Source organism: Ranitomeya variabilis, chromosome 6 (genome assembly GCF_051348905.1).
Source record: "Ranitomeya variabilis isolate aRanVar5 chromosome 6, aRanVar5.hap1, whole genome shotgun sequence".
Lineage (NCBI taxonomy): Eukaryota > Metazoa > Chordata > Amphibia > Anura > Dendrobatidae > Ranitomeya > Ranitomeya variabilis.
Genome location: NC_135237.1, coordinates 3588262 through 3605480, shown reverse-complemented (window position 1 = coordinate 3605480; position 17219 = coordinate 3588262). Strand labels below are relative to the sequence as shown.

Here is a 17219-nt window from a genome sequence, read left to right as displayed (position 1 = left end):
AGTCAGACAAAAACGCAGGGACCTCAGAAGGAGTAGATGAAGCGATTGAAATCAGAGGTGCATCATCATGAACCCCCTGACATCCCCAGCTTAACACAGACATTGTTTTCCAATCCAGGACTGGATTATGAGTTTGTAACCATGGCAGACCAAGCACTAGTACATCATGTAAATTATACAGTACAAGGAAGCGAATCACCTCCTGATGAACGAGAGTCATGCGCATGGTCACTTGTGTCCAGTACTGCGGTTTATTCATAGCCAATGGTGTAGAGTCAATTCCCTTCAAAGGAATAGGAACTTCCAGAGGCTCCAGACTAAAACCGCAGCGTTTGGCAAATGACCAATCCATAAGACTCAGGGCAGCGCCCGAATCCACATAGGCATCGACGGAAATGGATGACAGTGAACAAATCAGAGTTACAGACAAAATGAACTTAGACTGCAGAGTACTAATGGCAAAAGATTTATCAACCTTTTTTGTGCGTTTAGAGCATGCTGATATAACATGAGCTGAATCACCACAATAAAAACACAATCCATTTTTCCGCCTATAATTTTGCCGTTCACTTCTGGACTGAATTCTATCACATTGCATAGTCTCAGGTGCCTGTTCAGAAGACACCGCCAACTGGTGCACAGGTTTGCGCTCCCGTAAACGCCGATCAATCTGAATGGCCATAGCCATAGACTCATTCAGACCTGTAGGCGCAGGGAACCCCACCATAACATCCTTAATGGCCTCAGAAAGACCATCTCTGAAGTTTGCAGCCAGGGCGCACTCATTCCACTGAGTAAGCACCGACCATTTCCGAAATTTTTGACAATATACTTCCGCTTCATCATGCCCCTGAGAGAGGGCTAATAAAGCCTTTTCAGCCTGAATCTCCAGGTTAGGTTCCTCATAGAGCAATCCCAGTGCCAGAAAAAACGCATCCACACTGAGCAATGCAGGATCCCCTGGTGCCAATGCAAATGCCCAATTCTGAGGGTCGCCCCGCAGGAAAGATATTACAATCTTGACCTGCTGAGCAGGGTCTCCAGAGGAGCGAGATTTCAAAGAAAGAAACAATTTGCAATTGTTCCTGAAATTCAGGAAGGTAGATCTATCTCCAGAAAAAAACTCTGGAATAGGAATTCTAGGTTCAGACATAGGAGTGTGAACAACAAAATCCTGTATGTTTTGAACTTTTGCAGCAAGATTATTCAGGCTGGAAGCCAAACTCTGGACATCCATGTTAAACAGCTAAGGTCAGAGCCATTCAAGGGTTAAGAGGAGGTAAGAAGCAGCTAGACAGCAATTAAGGGCTAGGCAGCAAAACTCTGAGGGAAAAAAAAAAATTTCCCTTCAACACTTCTTTTTCTCCTGCTTCAGCCCAAACAATTAACACTTTGTGGGCCGGCTATACTGTCATGTTCCCAATGGCAGGGAATTAAACACATAACACGGGCAAAAACAGGACGAGCTCTAGGGTGATGGAACCTGAGCTGACCGCGATCCTGAACCTCAGCACTCAACTAACAGCAGCCGGGGAACGTTCCTGGGGGGACTCTAGACGTCTCGCGCCAGCCGGAGATCTAGCTACCCCTATCAGAAGAATCACAGACCTATCTTGCCTCCAGAGAAATATTACTGTCAGGTCAGATTAGGTACTGCACCTAGGGTAATTAGTCGCCAGAAAGGCTGCCTGCTATGTACTGGCTATTGGGCACACTGCAGCGACGCGATAAACTACTCCCACTCAGGCAGGAACAATAATTATCAATGCCGCAGTCGCTGCAATGTCACCCAAAGGCCTGCACACGGTAGTGCCGCCACCAGCTTCGATTAAACGGGTCCGAAGCTAACCCAACACAGTAGCGTAAATTCCCTTCAAGAGACAGGGTACGTTTAGAGCGTGGAGAATGAACTGGTATTAATATTATACCCCGTGAAAATTAGGCAGTGCTTTATCAAAAATATTTTATAAAGATGTTACAAATGAGACTATTGCAAATATGTACAAAGTAATTATATAAAAAAACAAGGATTACATGAGAAATAACACTTACAGTTGTTCAAAGCATTGCAGGCAACCTGGCTAGTGAACTTTCCATCTATCCCAGTGCATCAGGGCGTGCACTCTGGGCTCTTCAGGTAAAAACTCAAATCTGACTCTCTTGGACGCCTGCCAGCCCTTAAAACCTACAGCCGGTGACCTCACAGAAAGGGCTGGCTTTTCCAAACCCTCCTACCTCATCAGTTTTACTAACTGGGCATTTAATATATCTGATGCCCGTAACTTCGCTACAGAACATGTCATAATCATACCCCACCCAGCATTCATCTCGTGTTATCGCTAGCATTCTAGGGAGATCAAATATGTCCTATTTGGGATGTATATTTACAGAGAAATCCCTACTTCTTTACCAGATGGAGTTAGAAACTCATCTTTAGAGTGATGGATAGCTCCACCGAGGGGAAGTAAGAATATATATTTTTTGTGTTCCTATCTTAAATGATTTGCCTAATATCTTACAAAAACAGAACAAAGGACTTTCATGATTCTGGAAGTTTCTCATCCAGTTAAAGCTGGTCACTTTCCACTACAGGAAATGCCGATCGTAAATACCTTGGCGAGGGGGGATGAGGGCTTGTGAGCTGAATGTCAGGAATTTGCAGCTACAAGCTGTTGCCGAGTCACTCCAAGAAGGGGGCTTAGCCCACAGCATGCTAGCAAGAGAACTAAACTTATATGATATTTCATACCATATCGTGACATCTCCTGATACCTCCACACACATAATCTCCACTATAAAACCTGTCCTCTCCATACATCTCTGCCCCAATCTCCAGATACCTCCACATGTAATCTCCAGTATATAACCTGTCCTCTCCATTCATCTCTACCCTAATCTCCAGATACCTCCACATGTAATATCCAGTATATAACCTGTCATCTCCATACATCTGTCACGATTCACACCGTGACTGTCAAGATCCCTTAGCCGCTGCCCACAATATGTCACGGATTGGGGTGACTTTAGACCAACAGACGGCTATCACATGTGCAGGGGGCTTATCCTAGTTATCCCTCCACTGCCACAATGTGATGAAAAAACACACACGAGGCTATTGGCCTCTTAGTTTACAGCAGGGGCTTATTTTAGGTATCCCACTGCTCTTCAATATACCATGAACTGCAGGGATTTGTGTCTATCCCGCTTACAGTTCCACTTAAACCTTGCAGCTCTCTGGCGCCCCCCCTTACTGTCAGGTCAGATTAGGTACTGCACCTAGGGTAATTAGTCGCCAGAAACGCTGCCTGCTATGTACTGGCTATTGGGCGCGCTGCAGCGACGCGATAACTACTCCCACTCAGGCAGGAAGAATAATTATCAAGCCGCAGTCGCTGAAACACCCCCCCAAAAGCCTGCACACGGTCGCTGTCACCAGCTTCGATTAAACGGGTCTGAAGCTAACCCCAAAACAGTAGCGTAATTTCCCTTCAAGAGACTTAGGGTACGTTTTTAGAGCATGGAGAAATAACTGGCATGAAATAATATACCCCACAAAAGTAGGAAGTGCTTTATAAGAATATTTTACAAAGATGTTACAAATGAGACAATTGCAAATATGTACAAGGTAATTATGAAAATAAAAGGATGAAATGAAGAAAAGGTAACACTCACATATTCTCAGGTCATTGCATTGCAGGCAACCATACGTCCCAGCTCATTGGACGTGCTGCTCAGGGCTCACAGGAAAAGACAAGAAGACTGAGCTGGGGGTCCTGCCACAAACTTAAAACCTGCAGCTAGTGACATCACAGAAAGGCTGGCTTATCCAGACCCTCCTCTCTCTACATTCTGAGTAAATGTAAGCTAAATTTTTCTAAGACTTGTAATTCCGCTACTGAACATATCATAGTCCTAACATAACCAGCATTCATCTCGGAGTAACGTGGGCTTTCTAATAAGATCAAATATGCCCTGTCTGGGATACATATTTACAGAGAAATCCCTACTTCTTCACCAGATGGAGTTAGACGTCTGTGTTTAGAGTAATGGGTAGATGCTTCGATGGAGATCAAGGATATGTATTTTCGTGTCCCTATCTTAAATGATTTGCCTAATATCTTCCAAAAACAGAACAAAAGACTTTCATATTCTGGAAGTTTCTAATCTAGTTAAAGCTGGGCACTTTCCACCACAGGAAATACCGGTTGTAAATACCTTTCGTCAATAAAACTCTCTTCCCCCATGTACATTGACAAGGCAGCTCTTGGCTGAGTGAAAGGGAAGGGTTTTTTTTTTTTTTTAGCCCACAGCTTGCTAGCAACAGAAATAAACTTATGATATTTCATACCATATCGTGACACCATCTCTGCCCTAATCTCCTGATTCCTCCCCACACATAATCTCCAGGATATAACCTGTCCTCTCCATACAACTCTGTCCTAATCTCCTGATACCTCCCCACATAATCTCCAATATATAACTTGTCCTCTCCATGCATCTCTGTCCTAATCTGATACCTCCCCACACATAATCTCCAGTATATAACCTGTCCTCTCCATACATCTCTGTCCTAATCTCCTGATACCTCCCCACACATAATCTCCAGTATATAACCTGTCCTCTCCATACATATCTGCCCTAATCTCCTGATACCTCCCCACGTAATCTCCAGTATATAACCTGTCCTCTCCATACATCCCTGCCCTAATCTCCTGATTCCTCCCCACTCACAATCTCCAGGATATAACCTGTCCTCTCCATACATCTCTGTCCTAATCTCCTGATACCTCCCCATATAATCTCCAATATATAACTTGTCCTCTCCATGCATCTCTGTCCTAATCTCCTGATATCTCCCCACATAATCTCCAGTATATAACCTGTCGTCTCCATACATCTCTGCCCTAATCTCCCGATACATCCCCACATAATCTCCAGTATATAACCTGTCCTCTCCATACATCTGTCCTAATCTCCTGATACCTCCACACACATAATCTCCAGTATATAACCTGTCCTTTCCATACATCTCTGCCCTAATCTCCTGATATCTCCCACACATAATCTCCAGTATATAACCTGTCCTCTCCATACATCTCTGTCCTAATCTCCTGATACCTCCCACACATAATTCCCAGTATATAACCTGTCCTCTCCATACATCTCTACCCTAATCTCCTGATACCTTCCCACACATAATCTCCATTATGTAACCCGTCCTCTCCATACCTCTCTGACCTAATGTTCTGATACCTCCACACATAATCTCCAGTATATAACCTGTCCTCTCCATACATCTCTGCCCTAATCTCCAGATGACTCCCACACATAATCCCCAGTTTATAGCCTGTCCTCTCCATACATCTCTGCTCTATTCTCCCTCACATAATCTCCAGTATATAACCTGTCCTCTCCAAACATCTCTGCCCTAATGTCCTGATACCTCCACACATAATCTCCAGTATATAACCTGTCGTCTCCATACATCTCTGCCCTAATCTCCTGATACCCCCACACATAATCTCCAGTATATAACCTGTCCTCTCCATACATCTCTGCCCTAATCTCCTGATACCTCCCCACATAATCTCCAGTATATAACCTGTCCTCTCCATACATCTCTGTCCTAATCTCCTGATACCTCCACACGTGATCTCCAGTATACAGTATAACCTGTCCTCTCCATACATCTCTGTCCTAATCTCCTGATACCTCCACGCGTAATCTCCAGTATATTACCTGTCCTCTCCATATATCTCTGTCCTAATCTCCTGATACCTCCACACGTAATCTCCAGTATATAACCTGTCCTCTCCATACATCTCTGTCCTAATCTTCTGATACCTCCCCACATAATCTCCAATATATAATCTGTCCTCTCCATACATCTCTGTCCTAATCTCCTGATACCTCCCACACATAATCCCCAGTATATAACCTGTCCTCTCCATACATCTCTGTCCTAATCTCCTGATACCTCCACACGTAATCTCCAGTATATAACCTGCCCTCTCCATACATCTCGGCCCTAATCTCCTGATATCTCCCCACACATAATCTCTAGTATATAACCTGCCCTCTCAATACATCTCTACCCTAATCTCCAGATACCTCCACATGTAATCTCCAGTATATAACCTGTCGTCTCCATACATCTCTGCCCTAATCTCCTGATTCCTCCCCACACATAATCTCCAGTATATAACCTGTCCTCTCCATACAACTCTGTCCTAATCTCCTGATACCTCCCCACATAATCTCCAATATATAACTTGTCCTCTCCATGCATCTCTGTCCTAATCTGATACCTCCCCACACATAATCTCCAGTATATAACCTGTCCTCTCCATACATATCTGCCTAATCTCCTGATACCTCCCCACACATAATCTCCGGTATATATCCTGTCCTCTCCATACATCTCTGCCCTAATCTCCTGATTCCTCCCCACTCATAATCTCCAGTATATAACCTGTCCTCTCCATACATCTCTGTCCTAATCTCCTGATACCTCCCCATATAATCTCCAATATATAACTTGTCCTCTCCATGCATCTCTGTCCTAATCTCCTGATATCTCCCCACATAATCTCCAGTATATAACCTGTCGTCTCCATACATCTATGCCCTAATCTCCCGATACTTCCCTGTTCTGCCTTCCTCCACGTAGGATGCTGTGTGGATTCCAACATACGGCTAAACCTTCATCCACATCCCAGTAAACAGACTGTGTTGATGCTTAAGTCTTATTTATTAGGGTGATGATAACATAAACTATAACGTTGAACAACAATGGTGGATAGTATTCATAGTAGATGATCGAATAGTGAATGATGTTGATGTACAAAGTGGATGTTCAGTGAATAATCATAGTGGATGACTGGTGAAAAACTGTAAAGAATAACAGCATATCAGTATATGCACATACAGGGTGCAATCACATAAATAACTGGGACATTACAACAAGAATTATACAGAGTGCAATACACAGTAATTCTAGCAGCACTGCCCTATTCTATACAAAGATGCATCTATCTACATGCAAGCTGCAGAGCACAAATCTGACTAACTACATCAGACTATAGGAGCTGCATAAGGCTAAGATACTAACACAAACATAAGATGCATTTAACCCTTTATAAACGTACCGAGATCCGTTAGGACAGGGGTAGGAAAGTAAGTGAGACAGGAGCACGTGTGCCTCCCTTCAGACCTGAGGAGAAATGGCTACTGAAGCTTGTCTTCCACAAGAAGAATGAGGGCGGAACTTACCCAGAAGACATTGCTCTTCTGAGGGAAGAGTTGGTAAACAACATGAAAAGTAGGCAACTGATGACCTCCAGTGGCCACAACTTGAATAACATGATAATTAACTTTCTGCACATTAAGATGGGCAGAACACTCCCCGCTTGGCGTCAACAGATGCCACAATTAGGTTCTTTTGGGGAAAATAATAATACAAGCTCGGTAACGGGCCTGAGGAACAGTTTGTTCTCCCCAAGCTTGCACACTCTGACCTCTACTTTCCGCACCTTCCCATCTTTGCTGGGAAGGGTCTTGATGACTAGGCCGAGTGGCCACTCGTTCCGATGCGACTGACTGTCTTTGATGAGTACAACATCGCCAGATTGAATATTTGGGCGGTCTTTCTGCCACTTTGTCCTGGTTTGCAGAGTGGAGAGATACTGTTTCCTCCATCTATCCCAGAAGACGTTGGACACGCTTTGTACTTGCCTCCATTGACGTCTGTAGAGGTCTTTGTCATTGAATTCTCCGAGTGGAGCTTTCGGGACACAGGTTTTCTGTGTGAGTAACATCGCAGGAGTAAGGATGGATGGATCTCCGGAATCACTAGAAAGTGCTGTCAGTGGCCTGGCATTCATGATGGCTGAGACCTCTGCCAAGAACGTGGTTAAACTCTCTTGTGTAAGTCTGGTGTTAGCTTGCAAGAAGATAGAGTCTAGTATTTTGCGTGCTATCCCTATCATCCTTTCCCACGCACCTCCCATGTGCGAAGAGTGTGGTAGATTGAAAGTCCAGGTACATCCTTGCTCGCCTAGATACCTTTCCACATTAGAGATGTCCAGATTGGAAGGGATTTGGAGTTCTCTTGCCGCTCCGACGAAATTCGTACCTCGGTCAGAACGAATATGCTTCACAGGGCCTCTGATTGCGATGAAGCGTCGAAGTGCGTTTATAAAACTTGATGTGTCCATCGATTCGATTACCTCGATATGAACGGCTCTGATGGACAGACACTTGAATAGAACTGCCCAACACTTTGCTTCTGTAAGTATTTTCCTAGTCCGTCGTGTAGCCACAGACCAAGGACCGAATACATCTAGTCCAACGTTGGAGAAGGGGGGTTCAGTACTAAGTCTGTCGGGTGGAAGATTGGCCATCTTCGGATTTTGGAATGTGCCCCGGAGTTTGCGACACGTAACACAGTCGTAGATGAGTTTGCTCACTCTTCTCTTTGCTCCAACTATCCATAGTCCAGCCGCCCGTAGGTTTCCTTCAGTAAACAAACGGCCTTGGTGTCTCACTAAGACATGATGATGTTGAATTAGCAGGGTTGTTACGTGATGACGTCCAGGAATTATTACCGAGTGCTTCTCTGAAACTTCTACCTCAGCTTCTTGAAGACGGCCACCGACTCTCAGCAGCCCATCCTGATCGACAATCGGATCGAGCTTCCTCAGCCCACTGACTTCAGGAATGGGTTGTCCCTTGTTGAGGTTGTCTATTTCTCTGCCATAGGTTTCTCTTTGTACGACACGAAGTATTATAACCTTGGCTCTTTCCAGGTCGGGAGCAGTAAACGCAAGCCTGCAGTGATGCCAACCTTTACAAGGTCTCTGGCTATCAGGTAGTGTTGACTTGTAGGACTGGGTTACATGAAATAGACAAGCTATAGCGCGAACAAGTGACTTCCAGGTGAAGAACCTGCTGAACCAGTGAGATTCGAGTGAAGTCTCTGTATGTAGAACAGACACTTGAGGTCGGATCTCTTCATCTGTGTCTGGACCCACTAGTTCGAAAGTATCAGGCCTGCTGATGTGGGGCATCGAACGGTACAAAGAGGGAGGACCTGTGAACCATGTAGTGTCCTTCAGATAACTGGGTGCAACGGATCTAGTCGCGTGGTCCGCAGGATTGTGGTGAGTAGGTACGTAGTGCCACTGATTAGGGCCGGTGGATCTTCTTATCCGAAGTACCCGGTTGCTGACGTAGACGTAGAAGCGTCGTGTCTCGTTACAGATGTACCCCAGTACCACCTTGCTATCGGTGTAGAACTCTGCATCCTTGATCTTCAGACTCATCGCATCCGAGATCAGTTCGGCCAACTCAACTGCAAGGACAGCAGCACAGAGTTCCAGTCTGGGTATCGTGTGTTCACGAAGTGGCACCAATTTTGTCCGGCTCATAACGAACCCGATATGGCACTGTCCGCTTACGTCTATGGTTTTGAGGTACGCTACTGCTGCAATCGCTTTGACTGATGCATCACAGAAAATACAAAGTCTTTGCGTTTTGACCTCTGTGGATGGCACAGGAGCATACGGTCGTTTCACATGAAGGTTGGTCAGGGCTTCAAGAGACTTCCTCCACTCTGCCCACAGGTCAGCCTTTTCTGCTGGAAGTGGATCATCCCGATCAGTAGTGTCTTGGGTAAAGTCCCTGAGCATCAGCTTTCCTTGGATGGTGAAGGTAAAGAAATGTTCCCTCGTCTCAGGTGACTTCTGAAGCTTGTGTCTTAGGGAGATGAATCTGCTGTAGACCAATTCCCTGTTGTTGGGTAGGCGTCTCCTCTGAGGTCGAAATGGTAGAGGTGCGACCCAACTGTTCGACGTATCCTTGACTATTTGTTCATCCATGATGTCCAAGAACATCTTGTCTTCTATAGACATCGCTACCTTGTTGTCTTCCTTCATCCTGTGGAAGACTGTACATCCTATGTGGTCTTGTTCACCTTCACAGGCGTGGTCTTCGTTGATAGGAACTGAGAAAGGGCAAGGTAGGGGAGTGCTGCTCGGTAGTTCCTTTACCAGCAGACTATTGTGACACGGCTGGAAGAGAGATGGACGTCCATTTTTTAGTGTGCTGGTAAGCATACTGTTGACTGAGACCGGCTTGTGTCCTACTATGACCCATCCAAGGTCTTGCCTCTGAGTGTATGGAGCATTCCGGGAGCCGTTGATATATTCTCTAGTCTTGTGGACTCGTAGTATATCTCTTCCCAGAAGTAAAGCTATTGGGGCTTCTGGTTCCAACTCAGGTATCAGGTGGGCTATACGCTTCAGGTGGGGGTGATATGTTGCCACCTCTGGTGAAGGTATCTCAGACCTGTTGTCGGGAATCTGGTTGCACTCCAGGATGGTCGGTAGTGACAGGCAGGCCATCTATGGACTCCACTTTGTATCCGGTTGCTTTCCTCCCCGCCGTCTCGACGGTACCTGAACATGTCCTAAGGGAGTAGGGAGAACCTGGGCCTACAATGTTGAAGTTGTCAAAGAAGATGGACCTGGCTAAAGACCTATTACTTTGGTCATCCAGGATTGCATATATCTTGAGCGCTTTGTCTCTGTAGCCTGCTGGATAGACTCGGACAAGGCAGATTTTTGAACAGGATCTTCCTCCTGTGAGTCCCTTACAGATCTCCGTACATTGAGCGATAACCGCAGGGGTGTCTTCGTCGGTGTTCTTCTGCTTCTCATCGTGCTCCTCTGCCTGTGACAACACTCGTGGAGGTGGTCCAGGGTGCAAGGCTGTATTGTGATCCGTGCTGTTGCATTCTGCACATTTCACGCTAGCTTCACAGTTCCTGGCGAGGTGAGAGGTTGTCGCACAGCATTTGAAGCAGATGTTGTTTTCCTTGAGGAAACCTTTGTGATCCTCTAAAGTCTTCTCCCTGAAGGCTCTGCACTTTAGTAGAGGATGTGGTTTCCTGTGTAGAGGACACTGCTTACTGACATCCTGAGGTTTGCTCTCTTCCGTAGGGGGCTTAGTTGTCTTGTGAGGAGGACCTGTGGAATCAATATTAGTTTTATGGACTGCCACGGTTGTCTTACTGGGTTTGACACCAGGGGTAGTGGAACATGACAGAGTGAAATCAAAACTAGGGTCATTTCTGATCCTGGCTTGCTGGGTGACAAACTCAACAAATACAGTAAAAGGAGGGAATGGTACATTATGAATTTGTTTATACCGTGAACCATGTATAATCCACCTTTCTTGAAGATTGTAAGGAAGTTTTTGTACTATTGGATTGACACCCCTAGCAGTGTCTAAGAATGTCAATCCGGGCAAGTGACCTTCCTTCTGAGCGACCTGTAACTCTATCAATAAATCACTCAATTCTCTAAGCCTTTGGTGACCTTTGGGCCCTATCTTAGCGAAATCATCAATTCTTTTGAATAAAGCATTCTCTATTACTTCTATGGACCCATAGCATTCATCAAGTCTTTCCCACACTTTACGTAGACCTATGTGTGGGTGTTCTATGTTAATGTCTCTTAGTCTTTTAGCATGCTCGACCGATTCAGTTCCAAGCCACTTTACCAGGAGATCTAACTCCTCATTACTAGAAAGGTCCAGTCCCTGAATGGCGTTCTGGAAAGAAAGCTCGCCATGACCTATAGTTTTCGGCTTTGTCAGTGAACTTTACAAGTCCTTTTGTTACCAGTTCTCGGCGGGCAAAGAACTTTGCCAAGTCTATGGTGGCTTGATCAGTGTTGGTACGAGCCGGTATGTTATAGTCATGTCTAGTGTGTGGTGCATCACCATACCTGTGAGATGCTCTTGGCTTCGGACAGTCTGCATAGTACCTTTCTGGTGAAGAAGATGTCTCTTTAAGGTGAGGTGGGAGCTGTACCTTCTTCTCAGTGGAACGGTAGCTGTGGTCGATATCTCTGTGCTGGACGTCTTCTTGTTTGTAGTAGCGAAGTTCAGGGTTGGATCGATGATAATCGGCGTAGGCTGATCGATGTAGTCTGTCGAGGGTGTTGTCCATGCTGGAGTGTCGATGGACGTACTCTGCAACGCGCTGGGCTGGATCTTGCTGCTCTAGATCTGTTCCAAGAACGTTGCTGCGTCTCTCATAATCAGGATCCTTCATGGCTTCCAAGTACTCTGCCTTAGCTATTGCAGCTGCTGTCTCTTTGTCTGCCATAAGTCTTTCTAGAGACACTTGCAGGCGCGCACTTTCTGCCTCTTGCTCTGCCCGCAAACGTGCGGTTTCGGCTTGCAGGCGTGCAGTTTGTTCTGCCTGCAAACGTGCGGTTTCGGCTTGCAGGCGTGCAGTTTTTTCTGCCTGCAGTCGTGCATTTTCTGCTTCATGCTCTGCTTGTCTCAGCTTTAGATGCATTTCTTTCTCGGCGAAGGAGGACCTCGCTTTGGCTGCTTCAGCTTCAGCACGGGCGACAGCAGCCAGCTCTGCTAATGATGACCTGCTAGAGCTTGCTCATGATCTCGTCTTGAGTGAGGATGTGCTGTTTTGAGACATTGTGCGCTTAGCTGCTTACTGCTGAGTGTTTTGGCGGGAAACTGAGTCTATGTGCGGTGGGCTTCCACGTGGCGGGAACGATGTAGCTCTTCTTGGCGGGCTGAAGTAAGTTCTGCGGCTGTATGGCTGCTGCTGTGATACCCGAATGCGGAGCAGTATGGGTGTTAGCGGTTCCGTACAGTCTGATCAACTACACCCTGCGACCGGCTATCAGTTTCACTGAAGGCAGCTAATCTGTTCTTACTTTACAATCACCGCCTGCGACCGGCGGTCTCGTTTTTCACTGTTCTGCCTTCCTCCACGTAGGATGCTGTGTGGATTCCAACATACGGCTAAACCTTCATCCACATCCCAGTAAACAGACTGTGTTGATGCTTAAGTCTTATTTATTAGGGTGATGATAACATAAACTATAACGTTGAACAACAATGGTGGATAGTATTCATAGTAGATGATCGAATAGTGAATGATGTTGATGTACAAAGTGGATGTTCAGTGAATAATCATAGTGGATGACTGGTGAAAAACTGTAAAGAATAACAGCATATCAGTATATGCACATACAGGGTGCAATCACATAAATAACTGGGACATTACAGCAAGAATTATACAGAGTGCATTACACAGTAATTCTAACAGCACTGCCCTATTCTATACAAAGATGCATCTATCTACATGCAAGCTGCAGAGCACAAATCTGCCTAACTACATCAGACTATAGGAGCTGCATAAGGCTCAGATACTAACACAAACATAAGATGCATTTAACCCTTTATAAACGTACCGAGATCCGTTAGGACAGGGGTAGGAAAGTAAGTGAGACAGGAGCACGTGTGCCTCCCTTCAGACCTGAGGAGAAATGGCTACTGAAGCTTGTCTTCCACAAGAAGAATGAGGGCGGAACTTACCCAGAAGACATTGCTCTTCTGAGGGAAGAGTTGGTAAACAACATGAAAAGTAGGCAACTGATGACCTCCAGTGGCCACAACTTGAATAACATGATAATTAACTTTCTGCACATTAAGATGGGCAGAACACTCCCCACATAATCTCCAGTATATAACCTGTCCTCTCCATACATCTCTGTCCTAATCTCCTGATACCTCCACACACATAATCTCCAGTATATAACCTGTCCTTTCCATACATCTCTGCCCTAATCTCCTGATATCTCCCACACATAATCTCCAGTATATAACCTGTCCTTTCCATACATCTCTGCCCTAATCTCCTGATACCTCCCCACACATAATCTCCAGTATATAACCTGTCCTCTCCATACATCTCTGCCCTAATCTCCTGATACCTCACCACACATAATCTCCATTATGTAACCTGTCCTCTCCATACATCTCTGCCGTAATCTCCTGATACCTCCACACGTAATCTCCAGTATATAACCTGTCCTCTCCATACATCTCTGTCCTAATCTCCTGATACCTCCCACACATAATCTCCAGTATATAACCTGTCCTCTCCATACATCTCTGTCCTAATCTCCTGATACCTCCCACACATAATCTCCATTATGTAACCCGTCCTCTCCATACCTCTCTGACCTAATGTTCTGATACCTCCACACATAATCTCCAGTATATAACCTGTCCTCTCCATACATCTCTGCCCTAATCTCCAGATGACTCCCACACATAATCCCCAGTTTATAACCTGTCCTCTCCATACATCTCTGCTCTATTCTCCCTCACATAATCTCCAGTATATAACCTGTCCTCTCCAAACATCTCTGCCCTAATGTCCTGATACCTCCACACATAATCTCCAGTATATAACCTGTCGTCTCCATACATCTCTGCCCTAATCTCCTGATTCCTCCCCACATAATCTCCAGTATATAACCTGTCCTCTCCATACTACTCTGCACTAATCTCCTGATACCTCCCACACATAATCTCCAGTATATAACTTGTCCTCTCCATACATCTCTAGCCTAATCTCCTGATACCTCCACACACATAATCTCCAGTATATAACCTGTCCTCTCCATACATCTCTGTCCTAATCTCCTGATACCTCCACACATAATCTCCAGTATATATCCTGTCCTCTCCATACATCTCTGTCCTAATCTTCTGATACCTCCCCACATAATCTCCAATATATAATCTGTCCTCTCCATACATCTCTGTCCTAATCTCCTGATACCTCCCACACAATAATCCCCAGTATATAACCTGTCCTCTCCATACATCTCTGCCCTAATCTCCTGATACCTCCCACACATAATTCCCAGGTTATAACCTGTCCTCTCCATACATCTCTGTCCTAATCTCCTGATACCTCCACGCGTAATCTCCAGTACATAACCTGTCCTCTCCATACATCTCTGTCCTAATCTTCTGATACCTCCCCACATAATCTCCAGTATATAACCTGTCCTCTCCATACATCTCTGCCCTAATCTCCTGATACCTCCCACACATAATCTCCAGTATATAACCTGTCCTCTCCATACATCTCTGCCCTAATCTCCTGATACCTCCCCACACATAATCTCCAGTATATAACCTGTCCTCTCCATACATCTCTGCCCTAATCTCCTGATACCTCCCCACACATAATCTCCAGTATATAACCTGTCCTCTCCATACATCTCTGCCCTAATCTTCTGATACCACCCCACATAATCTCCAGTATATAACCTGTCCTCTCCATACATCTCTGCCCTAATCTACAGATGACTCCCACACATAATCCCCAGTTTATAACCTGTCCTCTCCATACATCTCTGCCCTAATCTCCTGATACCTCCCACACATAATCTCCAGTATATAACCTGTCCTCTCCATACATCTCTGCCCTAATCTCCTGATGACTCCCACACATAATCTCCAGTATATAACCTGTCCTCTACATATAGCTCTGCTCTAATCTCCTGATATCTCCCACACATAATCTCCAGTATATAACCTGTCCTCTCCATACATCTCTGTCCTAATCTCCTGATACCTCCCACACATAATCTCCTGTGTATAACCTGCCCTCTCCATATATCTCTGCCCTAATCTCCTGATTCCTCCCCACATAATCTCCAGTATATAACCTGTCCTCTCCATACATCTCTGCTCTAATCTCCTGAAACCTCCCCACACATAATCTCCAGTGTATAACCTGTCCTCTCCATACATCTCTGACCTAATCTCCTGATACCTCCCCACATAATCTCCAGTATATAACCTGTCCTCTCCATACATCTCTGCCCTAATCTCCAGATGACTCCCACACATAATCTCCAGTATATAACCTGTCCTCTCCATACATCTCTGCCCTAATCTCCTGATACCTCCCCACACATAATCTCCAGTATATAACCTGTCCTCTCCATACATCGCTGCTCTAATCTCCTGATACCTCCCACACATAATCTCCAGTATATAACCTGTCCTCTCCATACATCTCTGCTCTAATCTCCTGATACCTCCCCACACATATTCTCCAGTATATAACCTGTCCTCTCCATACATCTCTCTCCTAATCTCCTGAAACCTCCCCACATAATCTCCAGTATATAACCTGTCCTCTCCACTCATCTCGGTCCTAATCTCCTGATACCTCCCCACACATAATCTCCAGTATATAACCTGTCCTCTCCATACATCTCTGCCCAAATCTCCTGATATCTCCCACACATAATCTCCAGAATATAACCTGTCCTCTCCATACATCTCTGTCCTAATCTCCTGATACCTCCCCACACATAATCTCCAGTATATAACCTGTCCTCTCCATACATCTCTCTCCTAATCTCCTGAAACCTCCCCTCACATAATCTCCAGTATATAACCTGTCCTCTCCATACATCTCTGTCCTAATCTCCTGACACCTCCCGCACATAATCCCCAGTTTATAACCTGTTCTTTCTATACTCTTGGAGAACACACCAATAAAATGCCTACATTTTGAGTGCAGGACTTCTATTGTCATTTGTTTGTTTGCAGATATGAGATTATTTGGATGTAAATTTCTTCTTCTATCTCCTAAATATCATGTTCTCTGTTTTCGCGGAGATTCTTTGTTTTTTTTTGCAATGATTTTAATAACTCTCTCTCAGACTTCTGAATAATGAACCGTGGCTGAAACCTGTTACCTTACAAATTGGCAGGTCTTGCCGCTCTGATGTGTATGGCAGTATCTTTCATTGTTTCTGTATCATCTGATTTTGCTCTTTTGTGGGTTTTTTTTAGCCGCCACCTGAACTGTCCCCCCAGAATTCTGTTCATTATGACGATGAAGGAGATGTCATCCAGGCTCTTGGTGTGGAAAGATTTGAAGATATTTTACAAGATGCTCATCCTCGAAGCCCAACTGAGCTGGGGAAGAGCTATAGTGAGGCGGACTTCCAATGTAAGTTAGTGACAGAGGAACTGAGAGTAAGAATCATGAGTTTGTGAGAAATAGGAGAATATGAGGAGAGAGGGAGAACAATTGACACTGAGATTGAGGGGTAGGAAATATGTGGAGGACGCCTTGAAAATGCCTGGCAGGAAGACAGAGAATAAGGATCCAGTGAAGAAGAGGAGAGTGAGGAGCAGGTGAACAGACAATGGGTTCAAGAGAAGGAGAACAGCAGGAGTGAGAGGCAGGAGAATTGGAAAATTGTGAGAGGCAGAAATGAGCATAGCGAGGAGCAGGAAAACATAAAGATAGTAAGGGGCAGGTGAACAGAGAATGAGGCACCAGAGATCACAGAGAAAGT

The 17219-nt window shown here is 45.1% G+C and overlaps 1 protein-coding gene across 5 annotated transcripts in view; it reads left to right on the top strand.

The window, feature by feature from the left end:
* Positions 1–17219, top strand: part of SLC4A2 (solute carrier family 4 member 2) — a 334039-nt gene that overhangs the window by 180677 nt on the left and 136143 nt on the right. For all 5 annotated transcript variants that reach the window (XM_077267743.1, XM_077267745.1, XM_077267742.1 and 2 more), the window contains one exon: positions 16708–16867. In XM_077267743.1, the coding sequence (XP_077123858.1) occupies positions 16708–16867 (160 nt within the window). The remainder of the gene's footprint in view (positions 1–16707; positions 16868–17219) is intronic.